The following is a 22,407-nucleotide window of genomic DNA, read 5'->3' as shown; positions in this document are numbered from 1 at the left end:
TTCAGATTACTGAAAGACCCTTAGAGGCTAGGCAATGACCTAAATGCAATATAAGCTAGATGTCTAACTGCAGGCCTCAGTTCCTCTAAGATTATGACCCAAATTTAAATTTACATAACATACATACCCGTATAAATGGCAAGCTGATTTTGTGAAGCTTTTAATAATGATTTAGATTTTTGAAATAGCCTGAAAAATTATCCAATTCTCACAAAAAAAAAACAAAAAAAAACCCAAAAAACAACAAATGGGAGCTTACCACATCAAGAGAACTACTTGGGAGAAAAATTTCTATTTATTTCCTGACGATCTTAAATTTTAAATTCCCCTTTGAAAAATTTCAAGCTTTTGGTCTTGTATGAAGGCAGTCTGATCTCCCAAAGTAGTGGAGAACTTGGGATTTTGTTATGGACCTGACCAACACTTTTCCTGGAAAATCTGTGCTGCGGATTTTGCTTGACACGCTTAAAAAATGTCACCGTACCTACAAAATGGGGAAGCCACAATTTTTTTAAAAGGGACAATCATTTAATTTACTTCCCTAAGGTTATTTTAATTGAATAGACATTTACTATTTTATCTCTTCAATACAGTCAACAAAATCCTGATATTACAGATCATTCCAGACCAACTGGAATGTTTTTATATATAGTATCATAGAATAGTTAGGGTTGGAAAGTACCTTAAGATCATCTATTTCCAACTGCCCTGCAATGGGCAGGGACACCTCACGCTAAACCATGTCACCCAAGGATCTCTCCAACCTGGCCTTGAACACTGACAGCAATGGAGCATTCACAGCTTTCTCAGGCAGCCCATTCCAGTGCTTCACCACCCTCACAGTAAAGAATTTCTTCCTTATATCCAATCTAAACTTCCCCTGTTTAAGTTTAACCCATTACCCCTTGTTCTGTCACTACAGTCCCTAATGAAGAGTCCCTCCCCAGCATCCCTATAGGCCCCCGTCAGATACTGGAAGGCTGCTATGAGGTCTCCACGCAGCCTTCTCTTCTCCAGGCTGAACAGCCCCAACTTTCTCAGCCTGTCTTCATACAGGAGGTGCTCCAGTCCCCTGATCATCCTCGTGGCCCTCCTCTGGACTTGTTCCAACAGTTCCATGTCCTTTTTATGTTGAGGACACCAGAACACACAATACTCCAGCTGAGGTCTCACGAGAGCAGAGTAGAGGGGCAGGATCACCTCCTTTGACCTGCTGGTCACCCTCCTTTTGGGGCAGCCCAGGATATGGTTGGCTTTCTGGGCTGCAAGAGCACACATATGTACATAATATTGTGTGTAGATAGATAGATAGATAGATAGATAGATAGATAGATAGATAGATATAAAAAAAATAGAATGTTTCTATATAGTTTATAACTGTGGTTTTACAACATAAAGCTCTAGCTAGGAGCTTCTTAAGTTTCAGTGATTCACAAGGTTTCACAGCTCTACAGTCTTAAATTCTGCCCACAAACTGAATGGGGAAAATGAGGACAAGAAGGTTTCAGGATTTGGATTTCAAAATTGGCTATTTATACAAAACTGTGAAAAATATCTATATTTAGAATTTGCCAGAAATCTAAGCACAAGGCTGTATAATATTTCAGAATTTCTACTTTTGATTACAGCAATTACTTGAATCCACAGAAAAACACGTTCAGCTATGAGGTATGTAAGAAAAAAAAAATGAAGAAAGCAAGTTTTTCTAACGAAACAAAGAAAAAAAAAAGGTCTGCATTTTAGTCTGAGCTTTCAGTGAGAAAATAAATTCATTACACTTAAGTTTCCCCTCTAACAGCCCACTGTGAGTCATTCATGGGTTAATTACAGATAATCAGGTATAAGTACCATCACAGTAGAGCCCTGTTCTTATAAACTATTTGTATTTGTTCAGAAACAACAAAAATGCTTAAATCTCCCATAGTAAAAAAAAAAAAAAAGTGTTTTGGGGGAAGTAAAAAAGCAAATTGCACAGTAAAATTTAATTGAAATTAGAGGGCACATTCTCAGGCATGTTTATTCTTTCTCACTTGGAATAAATGAGCTGTAATCTGGCTGTAAATAGCTGGTGGAAAATTCAGTTTAAGCATCTGTTCTTCTGTTGCCTCCTGTTCTTTTGTTGCACTATGGCTGACCCTAAGCTAACACCTACACTGCATTTACCTGACCCAACTCCCTATGAAAAAAAAAGTATTCTGGATTGGAATAATATATCCTCTAAAGGAAAACTACTTTTAACAACCTCACTTTACTCACAGCAGTGTTACACATGCTAACATAACAGTGTTTTTATTCCTTTGCAGAATGCAGTGAGAGTATTCAAAAACATTGAATTTCTGTGCGACAAATGTGTATCTTATGCATTCTGCAAAACTGTTTGGAGTTAAAGTTTGCTAGTGACAGTGGTGAAATTGCAGTTTCTAGCAGACAAGAACTGAGGTCATTTGAGCAGGATTATACTGTTGTCTCCCAGCTACTCTAGACTCAGAGAGCAGAATGAAATCTAAACCTACTATGCACATTTCTCCTCCATGTACCCACCACTGAAAAACTCTCGCAATTAGTTGTTGGGAGTATGGATGCATGATCTCAGGGTAGTATATCACGGTCACTCTGCCAGTGGGCAATGACAAGACACATTGCCAAATACACAGAAAATGCTACAATAACTCATGACCTTCATGTCTTGTCTGCACCATTCATTAATGAGCAAAGGAAAGAGATCAGTCATATAGATTAGCGTCATTGCATAGTCGTAGGTCTCAGGTCATTTCACCTTTCCCTGGGCTTTCAGCTGTGGTTAGATCTTCAATAGGAACAAATTAGCATGGCTGTACAGTAGCGAGAACAAGTTGAAAGAGCTGAGAACATTGCTCATTAAAAATACCACACAGGGAAAAAAAAAATTTGCTGACTTTATTTGTATTCTGCTTCCACCACTGTACAGGATTTTATTAAACATGAAGAGAGTGCACCCCATCATCCTAATAAGGATGTTAATAGGGAGAGCTAACAGCCATCAGTGCATCTGAAGAAAAATTTTCATAGCAAAATAGCTTCTGAAATGAAGTAATGTTGGATATGTAATATTTCAAACACAACAGGATGTACAGTCATGTAAATGTATATGCAAATTAGATGCAGCCCTCAGGCACTTGGTGACTTTCCAATGAGGCCCTTGGGGCTGCAAACCATTGATTTAGCATGAGTCTAACCATTTGCAGTAAAATGCATGCTGTATAATAATACTGAAATAATGTATGTATGAGGGATTTTTAAATAAGTTAAATATTGATATTGGCTCTAAGTACTTCTCATGGACATATGATTTCCAGTTGGAAAATGTTGTAACCTAATGATTTTACCTTTTTTAGTGTATAATAAATATATTTTCTATGTGATTGATGTGAAGCTCAATCAGTTTTACTCATGTCACAGCTAACAAACTTGATTAGAAATTTGAATAACAAACTTGATTCATCAAATACACCTTTCCCACTCCTTTCTCCATGCTGCACATTAACAGACTTTGCTCTGAATGGTATTGCTTTTCACTAGATAAATAAGAATTAAAGACAAAGACTACAATGTTAATTTTCACTTCCCCCTTCTTAATGCTTTCCTTTCACTGTGACACAGTTTTTTGATAGAAAAGATTAACTATAAAACTTATCAAAATACTATCTTCCTGCATCAGTCCCACAAAACAAAATATGAAGACTTGTATGAAAAAAAAACAAACAAACAGCTGTCACATATCTCATTGAATTTGAACAAAGAATATAAGAAGTGCTCAAGTATTATTTGTTGTAATTATATGAGGGAGAAAAATCATGGACTCATAGAATCATAGGATTGGAAAGGACTTTTAGACCATCAAGTTCCAAACTCCCTGCCATAAGCAGGGTCACCTAACCCTAGACCACGTCTCCCAAGACACTGTCTAACTTGGCCTTGAACACTGCCAGGGGCGAAGCATTTACCATTTCTTTGGGCAATCTGTTCCAGTGCCTAACCACCCTCACAGTAAAAACTTCTTCCTTATATCTAACCTGAACATCCCCTGTCTAAGTTTGAACCAATTAGCTCCTGTTCTATCACTACAGTCCCTGATGAAGAGTCCCTCATAAGCATAATGTGTCATTATTTGCTGCTTTCCATAGAGAAATGCTAGGAATTTGGGAAAACGGACATTTATTGCCAGTAATTTATTTCCTTTTTCCTGAAGACTAACTGAGCTTGATCATTCTTGCCTAATATTAGATATACTGTTGATTTTGCATTCTAACTCAAGAGAATTAATGGATGCCCTATGGACCTTAGACGTCAATCTATTATGGAATCACTAGATGGAGAAACTGGAAACATTAGGAACTGACTGTCCAAACCTAGACAAAGCCCTAGCTTGTGAATGGGTGAGCTGCTCATTGCTATCCTGAGCACTGTTATAGTCCTGAGCATATGACTGAGCACTGTTATAGTCCTGTTAAATGCTCATCCTCTTTCTAGTCCTAGACAAAGCAAGTCAGTGGTGCTCTTAAGGTAGATTCAAGAACCCATCTACTACTGAATGTTTAAGTGGGTTTGTATATTTCATGTTTCTGTAGAAAAGATAGGATTTTATCTCATAATGTTTTTATTACTTCCTTGTTGGTAAATAATTATTAAATCTTATTAATGTGTTACTTGCTTACTTGCCCAAACCACATCTAGTCTAACCTGAAAAAGAAGGCATACACAAATTTTGGGGGAAAAAAACAAAACAAAACAAAATACAAAAAAAACAATCCCGCCCCTCCACCAAAAAAAAAAAAAAAAACCACAAAAAAAACCCAACCAAAACCAAAAAAGAAACCACACCAACCTGAAAAAATTTGTCTTTTTTCAGGGTTTTGTGTGAATTTGAAGGAAAGAAACTGTATTTTTAGTCTCTCTTCTTGAATATTTTTTTACGGGTTCCACAGCTATCAGGATAGCCATTTCAGAACACTTACAAGCAGCAAATACATGGTTGTGAAATCACTTGTGCAAAGTTGTTTCTAACTACTGCTTCAGTTTCAGATTGCCCATAATTACAGGAAATACAGAAAACAAACAAACAAGCCAACAAGCAAATACTATCAAATTACTCTTTTTCATTTCAAAGTCCACAAACTCCAGGAACACCTTTGTGTCAGAGCTCATTTGTGCACTGAAATGTTTATTGAACTGCAAATACCATACTTTTTGATGTTTTAAGTCTGGTCTGTTACAAATAATTTTTTTAAGAAAAAAAAAATAAAATTCAGATACTTATTCTCAAAACGAAGGTAAAGCTCTTCCTAGTAAGAGCACGAGTTATATGAACATTATCAATACTCTCAGTTCTCTTTTCCTAAAGTATGAACAACTTTGCTAGTATAGTAGAGTCTAGTATACTGCATACTAAAAAGCCATCCAAAATTAACCAGAAATGATAATATCAAATATTAAATAGATTCTGAACATGATTTTCTGTTGTTGTGAACTAGTCAGCAATCAAAAAATGATTATGTACCACTTGGAAAGCTTCTAATATAAATTCAGAATTTCAGGGATTTCTAAACCTGTTACAATACCTTTATATTAGATTTCTTTCAAGCTTGTCAGAAGGGAGTTATGGTAAGCCAAGAGAGCTTTCCTTGGACTGTTTTTGCAAACCCCCAGTTCAATCTCCTATGCAAAGGAAGGCTTTGAGCAGAGCTATGGTGAGCAAGCCAGACAGAGAAGGTGCTGTGACGTAAAAAGCTGTCCAGTATTTTATGGTGTAAAAAGCACTGGGTTCACTGTCCTCCCTGGAGCAGCCCAAGAAGGGAAGTCACAGGGCTGACTAGTGGGCACCCTGATCCTTAGGTCCCCTAGGGTGTCACTTCTTCCTACTCAGCCCTCAAGCCCATCTGCTTGAACACAAAGGTCTGGCTCTGAAGCTGCATGGAAAGCCTGCCATTGAACTCAGATGTCAGCATATATGTTTTAATAAATATCCTTGAAATGCTATTTAAACCTTTGATCTAGAACTTTATTTGGCTTTCCAATTTCCAAAACAATGCTTCAAAAATCTGTGTGGGGATCAAACAAAAAAATGCCTTTCCTGGCTGCTTTTGTGATCCTAGTTTTCAACAGAAACAGGGTTTTTGTTCGGTAAAGTGTTCTGACAATAGAAATTTGTAATGCAAATGTTCCCAGTCTCTCAACAAAAGCTAGAGTTTCATGGATTGGCACTGTTGCAGCTGATGTGACAACCATTTTCTAGAAACTCCTGCAGTCAATTAAGCAAATCTGTTTTGCTGGTGGGCTGCAGCTTGCATTTGTATCCATCTCAGTGAGAGGGTGGAGAGAATACTTAGACATTTTGCAGTGCTTGTAAAAAACTTTGGACATGCAAAATGTTCATTACATAAATTGTTAGCAAGCAGGGTTTAATTCTTCATTATGACACAAATTTGCTTAGAAAGAAATCAGTAAATATAAAGGAGAAATTTCTTTCAGACATTTTTTTTGTCTCTACATTTCTATGTTCTATCACTTCAGTTACCACTGGTTTCAGACATAATTACCTTAATGTAGAAGGAAAGTTTTACATGTGACTTGAAGGAAGAAGATCAGTTTTAAAGGTTGCTGTACATCAACATTAAAAAAAAATGAGATTATAAAGATAAGTCAGATCAGAGGGATGGGTAATATGATGGTTTGCAGCAAGACTGTGCAATCCGGTATGCAGCCCACAGATGAGACTGAACTCTATTGATTCTGCTGCATTTTCAGCTGTGCTGCTTGAACGGCCAAATGCCATCCTGTACCTGCAGATGACCAGCTCTGATCTGGGGTTAGCTATCATGCCACCAGCCCGTGATGGGTGGGACAGGAGAAATATCCTCCATACAACAGCAGCCAAACTGAAGAGGTGCTGATGAGCCACAAATTATGGTTGTATCCTTCTCACTGGAGAAGCCCCTGCACTCCCAAGGAGATAAATTTATATTTACTTGAGTAACAGCTAAGGTAGCTGGAAACTGCTGTTGACTACAGGTGATCTTTGAAGAAGACCTTAGTCGCCAGGGAAAAGATTCAACGCACAGAATGGATTCTAAATCATGTCTTGTATGAAGAGCTTCACAATTAATGTATATTCAGCTGCAAGTTAGAAATTTTATTTGCTGTTCAATACTGAAAATGACCTGAGAGAGCCAGAGCTTATGAGTGACCTACAGTAGTCAATAAGCAAGATGATTTGACTGACAAACTGTATGGGAAGATGTTCCAAACAGAAAATAAGATGTGCCTCCACAAAACTGCAGATCCAAGAGTTCCAAATTGTTCCAAAGAACAGGAAAAAAAAAAAAAAGTGCCATACACAAATATAGGTCTGTCTATATATGCAGTTGCTGAGCACACGTGTAAAGTAGATTGTCACAATGTTCAAACATGCCATCTGTATCATTCAAATTGCGCACATTAGAACAGATTCTAAACTAGAATCTTCATTATCAGTTGAATGCTTTGATTCAGGTAAAAACAGTTTAGAACAGAAGTTATTGTTTTGCTCACAAATCTTTTTTTTACTAATCAAAACACATTACTCCTGAGAATCTGTTAGTGAATCTGGAAACACAACACAGGTTGGTCCTAAAGGACTTCCCCTACCTTTATAGCAGTGGAGGCAATCTGGATGTGGTGGAGTCTGCGCAGCGTGCTGTCCCTGTCAATGAAGTAGGAGGCTGCGAGCTGATGCAGGGTCTCCAGAGTCACGGCAGAGCTGTTTGAGGTGGGATCACTTCCTTCTGACCTCCTGCTCAGCTTCCGTTTGTCCACAAAAATTGTGAGTGACTCCTCCCCTGAGCAGGGAAACAGAAACCACAACATTCATCAGTGGCATCTTCTGAGAATCTCATTCTGCCAGAAATAAGGTGACAAGCCAAAGTTTTCCCTAGCTGTTGTTTAATGTTCAGATCTCCTGTTGGCAGACTCATAACACAGTGCCCTAAACACGTAAACAACAGATACTATTCCAGGTTGGTTTGGAGGTGGGGTGGAAGGTGGGATTGCCTCGTATGAATAACAACTAAACAGTAGGACACATTTATGCCTAATATGTGATGAAACAGGGGATAAGTGTTCCTATTTACCAACAATATAGACATTTTGTAGATATTCAATTTAAATTGTGTATAAAATGTGTTTACTCCCAAGGTTGTTTAATGCCTTTTTTTTTAATTTTTATTTAATCTTAGCTTAAAAGAAAATGAAACCAGTGTAATACTTCAGTCTTCTTTTTTTTTTTGTTTCCTTCTTTTAAAACATGTATCATATCTGATTTCAGAAGACACATTGTTCCCACTTGTTATAAGCAATCCTGTGCTTTCTAATCAATTCAGCAACGCTAAAATGCCTGAAACCTGATGTAACAGTTGTCTTAAGCCAAATTCATAAAACTAAAAAGTATAAAAATATGTAATAAGAATGTTAATCAGTTTCTTTTAAAACAGGGAAATATAAATAACACTTCCCTAACTCCCAAAGCAGAGATGCTTTTCCAAAAGAAAAGATCCACATCTTGTGTTGTAGATTTCTCACTTCTTTTCTCTCTAAAGAGAAATGAAGAAATATTTTGAATTTGGAAATTTTAGTTCCTGTAGGATTATTGAAAACAAAACTAAACCAATATCTCACTTGTTTGACTGAGCAAGTTCTCAAGAACTTACTTTCATAGAATCAATGAATAATATCATTATACCTGTATTCTAGGTGCTTAACAATTTCACTGAATGCCACTTCCTTGTTCCTGGAAAGGAAACTACCCTGATAGGGTCTGACTTGCCACTTGTGCTAGTTTCATTGCTTACCCATCTGCTGCAGTGGCATTTTGCCCATTCAGAGGATGGGATGCCAGGTTTAGATGGGTTTACATGCCAAAAAGTAATAGCTATAGAGGGATAATGTGTAGGATGAAAGCATGATGTCATCTTTAAAGGGAGATAATATTGGTGGTGAACAATGCTAAAAGAAGAATGCATGCCTCTATGCAGGAGATCACATCTGTTGACAAATTTGACACACAGCTACCTCAGCTTGAAAAATATTTGTTTGAAGAAAGAGGAGTGTGGTCATGTTAATCAATGTACCTTACAGTGTTTCCCAATCTCTCCCAAGTTCAGAGGACAGTGAGGTCCTTCAGACCTTACATAGGATTATCTGGATAATGACAGTTTTGTCTATGTAAGGTCAGTTTTAACCATTATATTTATACTTCTACAGTTTCTTAAAGGGTCATTCTCTTATTTTTCGTGGATGCAGTCATCAAAACAAGGATTAACTGCCTGAATTCCAAAGAATCAGGAATTACAGCAGCCTCTGTAAGTAACAGGATTTCCCTGTTCAGTTGCCTAAACCTAAGTAGAGATAGGTTTGCATTTTATTTAACTACTGCCAAAACCCCCAGCAAAGAAGACTAAGGTTGCTCTGTGGGGCAGACACAAGCGTGCTGTATCAGCTCAGTTGTTTGCACCTCATTTTGTTACGCTATGTCAACATGAGGCATTGCTGGTCCTATGGCCAGGTGGGCCATTATCCACACCATGCTGCCTCCATGCCAACTGCTGTGAGCAGAGAACTGGAAAAGTACAGCAAAGTCTAATGACTTGCACTTGAGAGAAATTTGCCATCAAAACCTGTTTTAGGTTCCAGCACTGCTGGCTTTCAACTATGCCCATGCACTAAAACCTGCTTTTTCAAAACCTGCCTTGTGACTAGAGCCAGTATGAAAGATATTTCTGAAATTAAAAACAATGAAGTGGGCTGAGATTTGAGCCAGGGGCCATGGGCTTTGTGCAGCTGTTTGTGGAGCTATAGGGACATAGTTGTATCAGAGCAGACAGTATCAGAACTCAAAGGGGTAAGTATCAGTGACCATTTCAGATTGTGCAAATGAGGAGCAAAATTTCACTAGGAGATTTCTCTCAATTTTTCCCTTTTCCCGGAGGTCTTAGCTAGTTTATTCAGATTAAAGTGACTTTTGCAAGCTTGACTGGCTTTCCAGTAGAGATATCATTATAATACCTTATAATTAATTGTAAGGGAAAAAAAACCCAAACCCTTAATCTTGCAGAAAATCTCTGTAAATTAGAGAAAAAAAAAAAGACTGGGGTTCTTTGTGTTTCATTAGTCTGTATACTACCCCATCTTGCTTTGGTGTAAACACTTTTGATTGATCTGTACTAGTTATTAGCAGAGATGGTGGGACTGCTTCTATTTCAACAAAATTCTGTTAAGTTTTATTACTAAAACAGAGGAGTTTTTTATTTTTCTCTCATTAAAAACATCTTCAGGGTTGGAAGAGCAGAACTGCAATAAAAACTCCCATTTCAAGAAAAATAGCTCGAGAAAATGACAGTGTTTTGCATTGTTTGGTTTTGATTAGAAAATGTCAGGAATATAACATTTGAACCCCCTCACAGTTATCACATCAACCTATTATCCTAGTCCTGCTTGATCCCATGCTTACCATGGCAGTTACTGATGGGTGCATTTTGGCAGGCAGGATCCCCTAGCATCCCCAGTCCTGCAGTCTCCATCCCCCTCTGTGACAGATATGTTTTGTTTTTCATGCTCTGTAACAAGGTTGAAATGATTTTGAATGTTTACTTTGACTCAGATCATATCAGATTACATCTTCCAAGGTTGAGTGAAGGCACAGCCGAGTGATGGGGCCTTGGGTGTAAACGTGAAGGGAGCTCCTTCTCCTCAAAAATCTCTGCTTAGCATTTGTATGGCATTTCAAACAAGTGCATCCTAATTCACCACTGGTATTCTCAAGCACTGTCCTAATACCAGGTACAACCAGGTACATTTCAAAAATACTTGCTGCTCAAAAGCCATCTCACAGATTCTGAAAGGTTTTAATCTGTCAGAACTGATTTAGCACTTGCTAAAAAAAGTGGATTAAAAAACAGAGAATTCGTCCACATGTTGGTACTCAGGCATCCATTCCGCTGAAGACTTGTAACAGAACTCCCTTTCACACACAGAACTCAGCAGTTTGTATCATAACATCACCGACTCATATTTAATTTGTGGAAGCCTATTTGAGTTTTAAGTTAATGTAGAGAAAATTAAACCTACACCAAAAGAGAATCTTCTGTCGTATTTGAAACATAGATGAATCTTGGTTTTTACTGGTTAGTCTGCCACCATGAAATAGGTTAAGAAGGTATCTAGACATTAGCTAAAAAACAAGTGTGATTTAGAAAACTATTCAAGGTTATTAATTTAAAAAACTGAAAAAGATTAATGATAGTGAGAAAGAAAATATGATTATTCAGCATCTGAAACACACAGCTGTGCTTTCCACAAGCTCTGAAAGCAGTATTCACTCTATTTCACAATACTCAGGAGTCAGTTAACCTCACTTTCTCAGGTTTAAAAGAAATAGCATAAAAACATTTATTAAGTAAAGAGTAAGGAGACTGATATTCACATTATAGACCGACCTTGTCCTAATATGTACTAATGCCTTTGAGCCCTGAAATCTGCAAATTTGTAACTTGGCCTACATATTTAATTCTTTATATGTTTATGTGAGTATATTTTCCATTATTTGCATTTGTAAGCTAAACTAACTCATTAGTTGAGAAAAATAATTTACATGCTGGTTTAAAAAAAAAAAAAGCATGAAATAAAATAAGTATATAGAAATATTCCTAGATACATAAGCCACCTATGGCCATTTAGATAAAAGGATCCTAAGCAACATTTTACAAATGATATTCAGAAATTAGAAATTTTGTGTGCATCTTAAGCATATCTTCAGGAATTACTTAAAAATGTAAATCACCATCATGATAGAATTGGAATGATCATGTAAAAACTAACTAGATATAACCATCTATTGAAGGAGTAAATATACTTTGTTACACATACATACATACAATACATACTCATATGATTTAAATACTTAGTGCTATTTTCTACCTTAATTATTAAGAGATTGTTTTCCCATACCCACATCTTTGTAATGATGAAAGAATTAAATGCCTTGGCATTTCATGTTTTCATCTTAGACTGGGTAGTAGTAGGTAGTTCCCATCGCATCATGTCAAAAAGTGAGGAAACAGTAATAAAAGGATGACACTCAAAGGCAGATATATCTGAGCACCATCCACAGTTACCCTACTCAGAACTCTGTCTTCATACACATACATATATGTATCTTACAAAGCCATAAAGGTTTTTGGCCTATGAACTCCACGAAAGTTTCTGATTAAATATAATGCTTTAGCTACAATAGCTGTAATGCATTACAGTAAAATATCAAAAATAATTAAAAAATATTGTTATGCCTTTGTTATAAAAAATAGCTTAGTGCTAGTTGAAAATCTATTTATGTGTAGATCACAGAATGCACCATTAGGGCTTTATCAGGTCATTTTCCCAAACTTAAGCAGGTGCTGATGGAAGTGCAGAGGTTCAAAAAGTATATAAATTAATGCCAGATGCGGTATCATTTCCATGGTACAAGTGAATAACAGTGAATGTTAATTTTATAGATACCATCTGGTTTAAGATTTAAAATTTTTCTTCCCTAAGTAGACAGGAAAAGAAAAACGATAGATTTTTGCTTTTTTTCTTCCCCTTTGCAACCATAACCAAGTTTGCATACCTGATGTGCATTGAGTGTTTGCAAGTCTGATACTGAATTTTACAGTTTCTTTCTCACATCAGCCATTTGAGAGTGGGCTTTCCCTCCCTTGTTTACCATAGTTTGTATTTTAACTTGAAAGAAGTGTTATAAAAAATAAAGGTCATAGCAGCAGTTAGTGTAAGGGACCATAAATCCTTCAGAATTCATTGAGATTCACTGTTTTACACCACCTGACAGTTTCTCCCATCTCTGTACACAGGGTAATATACTTCTTAAGAGGAATATTAATCAGGATCAGAAAATCTGACCCTCTCTATTCAGTGCACAGAATAGTAAAGGTCCAACAACCAAACTCACTCACAGGACTGTAATCAGTGGAGAGGAGAATGACAAGAGGTTGGGGTTAAGCTGATCTGCTGACACCCATTAAGACTGTTGAAAAGACAAAACTACCTTTTTTTTTTTTCTTTTGATTCTGAAAGATTTGACAGCACAGACAGTCAATGCAGAAGCAGAAGTTTTCACTCCTGTGGACAGGCATCTGAGCTCACCTATGAATCCTCTGCTGCTTACATAGGGTCCTTCTGTAATGCAGCTTGAAGCTGCTCATTATAGATATTTGGCTTATGTCACAGGAAGATAAAATTTCCATAAGAAATAGAAACAGTGAGAACTGTCTTTTTCCATATTATCTTGTGGCAGCATGAAATATAGAACTTCCCTAAGTTCTCGCTTCAGAATGCCCTTGAGGAGTATATTTTTCTGTTTGTGGATAAAGACTTGTGAACATATCACAAACAACCATGTGCAAGAGTTCCCTTTATAGTCAGAAAGGGATATTCATGAAAGCCAAATGGTCACAAAGGCACACAAATCTTACCACAGGATCATTCATTTGCCAAGCTTTCCTTTATGTCCGTGAATACAGATGACTGGGGATTCATTAAATAAAAGTACTATGCTATGCACACTCAGTTTGGTCTTCTGCTTTTAAGAAGCCATATAAATGACAAAGCTTTCAGAATAAAACAGCTTGTAATTAAACAGAAAGTACAACTATATTAATGAAAAAAATCTAATTACATATTAATAAAGGTTGCAGAAGCATTTCTGGGAATCCCCATTCAATCTAGCTCAAAAATGAGAACTAATACATACAAGACAGTATAGGGTTATGAGCTACCTTATGAAGGCATTAGAAATTACTAATTCCCTTCAATTATTTTAATTGAACCAATTTTTCAAAGTATTCAATACCCATTCACAATGGAATGCAGCAGGTGTGCCTGCAATCATGCCCAAAAATTGAGGCAAGAGTCCTAAATCAAGACTCATCAAACTTAATATAAAAACTCCCTTTGACTTTATTAAGCATTGACAGAGCCTGGAAGTCAACACTGTCCCCTTGTCAGTGGAAAATTTTTGCAAGCATGTGGCAGCTACTGCATTTTAGAGCCTTTGTGAGGTACTCTGAAGAGAGATGAGAAAAGGGTACCCTACTACAGTTTCTCTGCAGCAAATCCTGAGGCTTTGGGGAGAGCACTGAATGTTTAAGCTAGTTTTCAAATGTCTTGAAAGTTTTAGTTTCTACTTAGGGCCATACTTCCTAAAAGGTGTCAAGTTTGTAGCACTTTTGTGACCCGTGTGATACTGGCATTTTGTACTTTTAACAAGCAGCTATTCTTGTGCTAGATTGTTGTTAGGTCCAATTTCATCTTGAAAATGAATCTCATTATATGGCTGCTAGTAGTGAAAGTTATGTTTATTAATAATTAGCAAATACCTAATAATACCAAAAAATATTTTTCACTTTGGGTAATCATTGCATTAGGAAACATGCTTTAGCCAAATGTGTTGAGAAACATTTTCTTTTTCTTCTGCAGTTAGTTTTTCTGTTCATATGTGCTATGTGCTGAATACTCAAGAAAATATATAGTAATTTATAAAAAGTTTACTTTTTGCATGGAAGAAATTTACTAATTAAAAGAAATTCTGTGCATTTTATTCCAAATTGCTGGTCAACATACGTAATTTCTTGGTAAAATTCTAAAGGTAATGGACTTGCTGTAGAAGCATTAGTTCCCAAAATAATGTCAGGAATTAGTTCTTAACAACTACAGCAATACAGAAATTCACTTTATTTCTAGAATGGTCTTTTGAAAAAGGAGCTACTGTGAGCCATTTCAGTTGTTATAGATCTCAGGTATCGGCCAAAAGAGAATAAGAAGGCTGTCATTTCATTAATGTATGGTTAGAATTCAGTTATGAAATGTATTAAAGAGAACCATTCCTCAGGTGAATAAAGGATTTTGACAAGACTGTCCTGCTGGAAGGATACTCAATCACCAGAATTATCTTTAATATAATCACTCACGAAGGGATAAAACTGCATTTCTAAAATGTCAGTTCATTTCGTAATGCCTACATGGGTAATCACAGGTACTAATTATCTTTCATTCAGAACAATTTATACTCTCTCTTGAACATTAGGCCTCTTCACTGGATTTCTTCAATCCATTTGGTGACTGGATCCCAGTTATATATCAGGCTACCCTTTCCAAATTAGTCTGTAAGGATTTACAGATGCAGATTCCATTATGTTAATAGGAATCACACGGCAAAGTCTCATCATCCCATTTTGAAAATGTAGTCCCTCTGGTTAAGTGAAGACTAGTTCTAAAAAGTTTAGAGTGATGATATAGGGCCTTCCCAGCAGCCAAAGTAGTTTAAAATTCCCCTAACTGTAAAGATTTGCTGGAAATAATTCTTATTGGTTTTCTTACTTCATCTCTGCAATACTGTAATGGGCCCAGATATGTGTGTAATTTGTTATTATATAAATTGTTATAAGGGCTTCTTACAGAAAAAACATCACTCTCCTTAATGATCTCTTAGTGCAGAGAAACAACCTCAAAAGACCAGGAGCATTCACACCTGGAACTCATGTAAGGTACCTCAATCTTAGCAAGAGGCTTTCTCCTCTTCTTGTCCATAAAATTGTTTACATAGCATCAATAAAGCAAAGTTTAACATCATCAGAAGAAGGAGCCATGAAACTTGTAGACAGCGCATGCTCCCATGCTTTAAATTCCAGCCCAGGGATTGCTGCTTATTGCAGCTGCTCTGAGAAGGAACACCAGTGCTGCAGAGAAATAAGTTGTGTCCACCACTTTTGGTTCAGTCATACCAAACTCATGCACAGTATTCCAAGCACTGAACCTACCTCCCAGGGTAGCTGATAGTAGGAAATGTGTCCCATATTTCTTGATAAGGTTTTCTGTGATCTGTTGAAGGGTTGGGCGGCGTCCAAGTAGCCTTATGTTACGGAAGAATTCAGGGGCAAGTGGCAGTGGGGAGCCAAGGAAATTTCTTCTTTCAACAGCAAGATTGTTTACCTTCCAGCGGCCAAACTCTCTGCAAAACAAAGCAACTCTCATTCAAAAATGTCATTCAAATATACAAATATGTCATTCAGATAAATGTTCTTCATTTGCAAACTACTCTGTTGACTAGCTGGAGGCAACTAAGTGGGTATTATAATAGGCCCTGACAGTGATACTCTATCATGTGTTATAGGCAAAAACAAAGAGAATGTTATTTTTTTAAAATGGAGGCAGTACTCTATAACAAAATCGTTGTACAGAAAGAATTAAAAATAAAGAGAAGCCACTTAGGATGCTGCTGTTCCTACAGTTTATGCTTAGCCTCTGATGCAAATACAACCCTAGAACTATCACATCAGCTAGAAACTGAAACTAAATTAATAATTTACTCAAATTTGGACCAAAGACAAAAAGTGGTTTCACTTAGCACAAGGCAAATTTTAGAAACATTTCAACAAACAGGCCATGCCCTTTGCTTTAGTTACAGAGATGGCTAATTTCAACCGTTTAGAAATACACTATCACACCACTCACTGTGATATTTCCAGTTCCTGTACTTTTGGTGTCCATTTTGAGGAAATATGCAGACAATAGCGTTATCACTGGAAGGACTCATTGTCTGCAAAATCTAGCCAAGATATACAGCATTTGCAGTAACTTTGCTTTTGCAAGGCTCACCAATAGCTGTTTTGGTACTGTGAAAATTAAGTCCAAGGCAACCTGTGGACTGTGGGTTAGCTACCACTTTGTTAAGTCATTCATATAGCTATGTCAATTAAGATTGACATACGTCAATTAAGATTTCCCTTAGATAAGATTGTAGAAAAGCCACAGCTAAATATGGTGTAAGCTTCATTTACAAAATTAACACAGAAGGCAAAAAGCAAGAATGCAGCTAGAAAATAACATTTGAGGGAGGGATTCCTGAGACAAAGCATTGCCCATGTGTCCTGGGTTCAGCAGTAGCAGTCATTTTTTCTCCTTCTTGGTAGCTGGTGCACTGCTGTGTTTTTGACTTTCAGCCTGGGAACGGCGCTGATAGCACCAACGTTTTTAGTTACTGCTCAAATGTTTGGCCTGGCCAAGGACTTCCTGAGGCTCATGCTCTGCCAGGGAGGAGGGGAAGCTGAGAGGAAGCAGAGACAGGACAGGTGAGCCAAACTGACCAATGAAGTATTCCTTTCCACAGTACGTCATGCCCGGGATGTAACTGAGAGTTACCCGGAAGGACTAGGACTGCAGGGTAGGACTAGGTTATCAGCCAGTGCTTGGTCAGGCGGGGTGGGACGAGTTATCAGTCGGCTGGTGATGAGGTGTTGTATTCTCTTCCCTTGTTATTTCCTTTATCATTATTATTATTGGTGGTAGCAGTAGTGATTTGTGTTATACCTTAGTTACTGGACTGTTCATATCTCAACCCGTGGGAGTTACATTCTTTTGATTCTCCTTCCCATCCCTCTGGGAGCAGGGGGAGAGCAAAAAAAGGGGGGGGGGGGGGAGCAAGAGAGCGACTGCGTGATTTATGGCTGACTTTGTTTAAACCACGACACCATGGCTTAATAACTAGGATGAGCTAAGTAAGACATAATCAACAGCAATATTTTTTAACACTTTCGGGTTCACAACTATTAGTAGACCCAAGATTAATACATTCTTGTATAACCCTTCTACTTTCCAGCATCCTCTTGTTTCTCTTGCAGATCCCATCCATCTTATCCACAGCCTAGCTTAAATTCACATGCATAGTAGGTGACAGTTTGCTGCAGCTCCTATGAATTGCTTTTCCTCTCAGACACATTCTTGCAAATGCCATATTTTTATCAAAAACAAATCAGAATTGTAGTAGAAAGAGCTTTACATAACTTACCTGAAATTTAATGCAATTTACCAGTCAAGAGCATGAGACTAAACAGATCTCCACAGTTCCTTAAAGACTGCGCATAGCCGGTGTGCCCAATTTAGTATTTGGAAATCACTATTTGATAGTTGTAGGGTTTTACAACTTAGTTGTCAGGTTTTAAAGTTTTCTCTCACAAATTTACTTTCCTTTTAAGAAGCTACAGAACCAATAACCCCTTTTTCAGGTTTTTTGGAACTACCGCATGTTGGTGTAGAGATAAATTGCACATAAATATTTTCTGTCTCTAAAATAAAAGAATATTTGTTGGCATATTGACCACATTAACTCAAGCAATAAAAACAGTGTAGCCTGAACTGTAAATGTGCTTTTCTAGTTGGGAAAAAAAAAAAAAAAAAAAGAACAAAGGTTTTATTTCTGTGAATTCTGGGCATACTTGAGTGGCTTGGGGTTTTTTCACTTGAATATATCAGAAAATGTAGATCAGTTGTAGTTCCCAAACAGACCAACAAGACAGAATTGCTTTGATAGCAAGATAAGAATACAAGCTTTGTAATGTAAAATATTCATTTTATACTTTGATGAAACCTTTTCTTCTAAACTTGCTATCTTACTAATTGTCTACATCAAAGCTGAGGTTCAAACACAACAGGAAAGTTGCATGTCTTAGAGTAGGTAGTTTGCTGCTACCCTTCACTCTTTCATTGTCAGAATTTTTTAGGATAGAGAAGGCCACCATAATCCCCTCACCTGATCCTTTTTAATGCTGTCAAAGGAATATCACAAAATAGCTTTTGTTGCCTATGTCAGCAAGTTTGTGACTGAAGAAGAAACTGTCTCACAGAAAAGTATCTCCTCCTGACTTTAAAGCTGATGTTGAAGATTTCTCAGAACTTCTCAACAATTATTGTAGTACTTAACTACAGACAGTTCATTCAACTTGCACTTCTTAGAACAGTTTTTTCCAATTTTCATTCCCAATTTTTGAAGCTTTTAATGCACGTCAGGTAGATTACTTTTTTCTAAATATTAGGCATGCTCTGTATAACTACAGCTTTTGTCTGAATCTCCTCTTAACCTTGGCCTAAGTTGATTGACTGCTTCTTTCTGAGCTCTGGTTTTAAACAGTATGTCCTAGAACTCTTCTCTGAAAGAGGCAAATGTTTTCCTGGTAGAGCTAGATTACAGCTTTAGAACTCTTTCCACAGCTTTAAAAGTTGAAGCTCTTAAAGAACTTACAAACTAACTTTCCTGAAGTCTTTCTTAAATGAAGTGTTTTGGAATGTGGAGAGATGAAGACCTAAACCTCTGGAAGAGTTAAGAGGAAGAAACTCCATCTCTGAAGATAAAAGAGAGCCATGGGGCACCGAAAGCGAGCTGCCTCCCTGCAGTAGCAGTAATACCTAGATGTGGACAAGCAAGAAATGGCTAACAGATTCTCCAAAAGGAAAGCTGAGGAAACATTTCAGACATCAGAAGTAACTGGGTTTATGAGAGCAAAATGTTGGAGCAGGAAAAGCTGGGCTGGATTTCAGGGTGGGAGACTAACACTACATTATCTCTAGTATGTTGAGTGAGTAGGCTTTTACAAACATTTCCTGGGTATGTGATGGTCACTTTTAACTGCTATACTAAAAGCTAATCTCTTTTTTCAGAAATTTCACTATAAATGAAATCATATCCTTATCTTCCTTTTATATGACTTTTATAAGTATGTATATTTATATACCTGTACATATATGTTCCCTTTCTTCTTTTGGTTTCACATTTTCAAGCAGTAGTATACTCTATTTCCTTCTCCCATCTCTTATTCACACAGTGAAGCTGAACCTTGATTTATGTCATTCAACCTTTACTGCAGTCATTCTAACACAAACTCTCCAGTCCTCAAAAGATTTTTGTACCAAATATGGATTATTCTTCTTTGGAAATTGTGCTCCTGTCCACTGCCAGAGGCAGATTACCAGGCCTGACAGGGTTAATGATCTTCTTAGCAGAGAAAATACTGCCTTCCAAAGCCACTGGAGTACCATTTACCAGAAGAACACCTCCCACAGAACAGCATAGCATCAGCGCTGGCTGCTGGTCAAGAGAACCCTTGCATTTGCATCATTATGCACAGAATACAAACACTAGCAGTATTAGGAGATTATTCTTTCTTCCTCTTCTTCTTCTACTGTGTAAAAGCCAAGACTAGCAGCTGTCCTGCTGATATTAAGAATCGTAGAATCAGAGAATACTTAGGATTGGAAAGGACCTTAAGATCATTTAGTTTCAAGCCCCCTGCCATGGGCAGGGACGCCTCACACTAAACGATGTCACCCAAGTCTCTCCTTGAAAATGGGGGCTATATTTCCCTTTTTCTAGTTGTCAGGAACTTCACCTGACTGCCATGATTTTTCATATATGATGGACAGTAGCTTAGCAACTTCATTTGCCAGCTCCTTCAGGACACGTGGGTGGATTTCATCAGGACTTCTTGCTCCAGGCCCAAACTGTGCACTGGCCTCAAGGGTCCACCGTAGCTCAAGCAGGAAAGGTCATTAACATAGGAAGCTGGGAACTAGTAACAAAAAAAAACAAAAAAAAACCAAAAAAAAAAAGGAGGAAGAGGACAATTAAAAGCAAGGGGCTTCCTCCTAAATCTGATATCCCCATGCAGAACAGCTTTGCAGTTCTGCAGGGGGCTAATGAGGAAACACACTCACAACATGAAAAATCGGCTGATGCACTGGTAAAGATCACTACTGGTGCTGCCAGGAAAAAGCAGGGGGTCATAGTAGTAGGGGACTCTACTTTGAAAGGCACAGAGGCACCCATCTGTTGGCCTGGCCCAGTCTCAAGGGAGGTGTCTTGCCTACCAGGGGCTCAGATCAGGGATGTTGCTGGGAAGCTGCCTGGTCTAGTAAGTCCCACTGATTATTATCCTTCCAGTCGTCCATGTGGGTGCTAGTGATGTAGATAGCAGTAGCTCAGAGAACATTAAGAAGGGCTAGAGATCCCTGGGAGAGTTGGTTAGGGGCTCTGGAGCTCAGATAGTCTTTTCATCAATTCTCCAGGATAAAGGGCAGGACCTTAAAAAGGCTGAGAGTGTTGGCTAGGTTAATAAATGGTTAGAACAGCTGTGCCATAGTCAGGGGTTTGGGTATTTAGAACATGGGACTTAATTTGGGAGGCCAGGTCTACTGGAGGATGGTGGAGCTGGGTTGCGCGCTGTTTTTGTAGGAGGCTCGTCAGAGTGGTCAAGAAAGCTTTAAACTAGATGTGCTGGGGGAGGGGGGCATCATTACATCCTAACACTCCCAGTCAGTTGCCAGCACCTATAATAAATGCTCGGCACAATGTAGAGATATTTCAGCCGATAAAGCCAATGAGCCGGCTTCGTTTGGAGCTCAGCACAGATGCCTCTATACAAACACCCATCTTATGGGGAGCAAACAAGAAGAATTAGAGATGTGTGCACATCTACAGGGATATGATATCACAGGCATCGCAGAAACATGGTGGGATGTCTCCTATGACTGTATTGTTGGAATGGAAGGTTAGAGGCCTGGCAGACAAAGAGGGGGAGTAGCTATTTATGTCAGGGATAGGCTGGAGAGTATGGAACTTTGTCTGGGGACAGGTGAGCAGTTAACAGAGAGTTTGTGGGTCAGGGTTAAAGGGAGAACAGTGATGGGGGACATTACTGTGGGGATCTGCTACAGACCGCATGATCAAGAGGACTCTTTGGATGAAGCGCTCTATAGACAGATAGGAACAGCCTCACACTCGCAGGCCCTTGTCCTCATGGGGTACTTCAACCACACTGGTATCTGTTGGAGGGATGGTACGGCCTGGCACAAGCAATCCAGGAGGTTCCTCAATTATGTGGAAGACGACTTCCTTCTGCAAGTAATAGAGGAGCTGTCAAGGAGGGGTGCCATGCTTGACCTCATGCTCACCAACAGGGAAGGGCTCGTTGGAAATGCAACACTCCAGGGCAGCCTTGGCTGTAGCAATGGCCAAGTTCAAGATCCTCAGGACAGTGAGAAGAGCGTGTAGCAAGCTCACTGCCCTGGACTTCAAAAGAGCAGACTTTGGCCTCTTCAGGAACCTGCTTAGCAAGGTTCCATGGCATATAGCCCTAGAGGGCAGGGGTCCCAACTCTGTTGGCTGATATTCAAGGATCACCTGCTACAGGCTCAGGAGTGTTGCTTCCTGACTAGAAGTGCGTGCAGCAGGAGGGCCAGGAGGCCTCGCTGGATGGATAAGGAGCTGCTGAGGAAACTTAGAAGGAAAAGAGAGGCTTATAAAAGGTGGAAGCAAGGACAGGAGGCCTGGAAGAATACAGGGATGCTCTCCGGGAAGCTAGGGACCAGGTTAGGAAAGCTAAGGTCCAGTTAGATCTAAACCTGGCTAGGGATGCGAAAGATAGTAGGAAGGGATTCTATGGGTACATTGCAAATGATTAGGGACAATGTAGGCCCTCTCTGGAAGCTATCGGGAGAACTGGCTACACAGGATTTGGA

The 22,407-nt window shown here is 38.4% G+C and overlaps 1 protein-coding gene across 4 annotated transcripts in view; it reads right to left on the bottom strand.

Moving 5' to 3' along the window:
* BRINP3 (BMP/retinoic acid inducible neural specific 3) overlaps positions 1-22,407 on the bottom strand; it is a 209,899-nt gene that overhangs the window by 82,134 nt on the left and 105,358 nt on the right. For all 4 annotated transcript variants that reach the window (XM_061451748.1, XM_061451751.1, XM_061451749.1 and 1 more), the window contains 2 exons: positions 15,879-16,069; positions 7,663-7,853 (listed from right to left, as the gene is read on the bottom strand). In XM_061451748.1, coding sequence (XP_061307732.1) covers positions 7,663-7,853; positions 15,879-16,069 — 382 coding nt within the window. The remainder of the gene's footprint in view (positions 1-7,662; positions 7,854-15,878; positions 16,070-22,407) is intronic.

The sequence above is a fragment of the Pezoporus flaviventris genome, unplaced genomic scaffold (assembly GCF_033815535.1).
Source record: "Pezoporus flaviventris isolate CSIRO_AGI_PZ_B2104156 unplaced genomic scaffold, CSIRO_AGI_Pfla_v1 ptg000013l, whole genome shotgun sequence".
Classification (NCBI taxonomy): Eukaryota; Metazoa; Chordata; class Aves; order Psittaciformes; family Psittacidae; genus Pezoporus; species Pezoporus flaviventris.
This window is presented reverse-complemented; position numbering and strand designations above follow the sequence as displayed.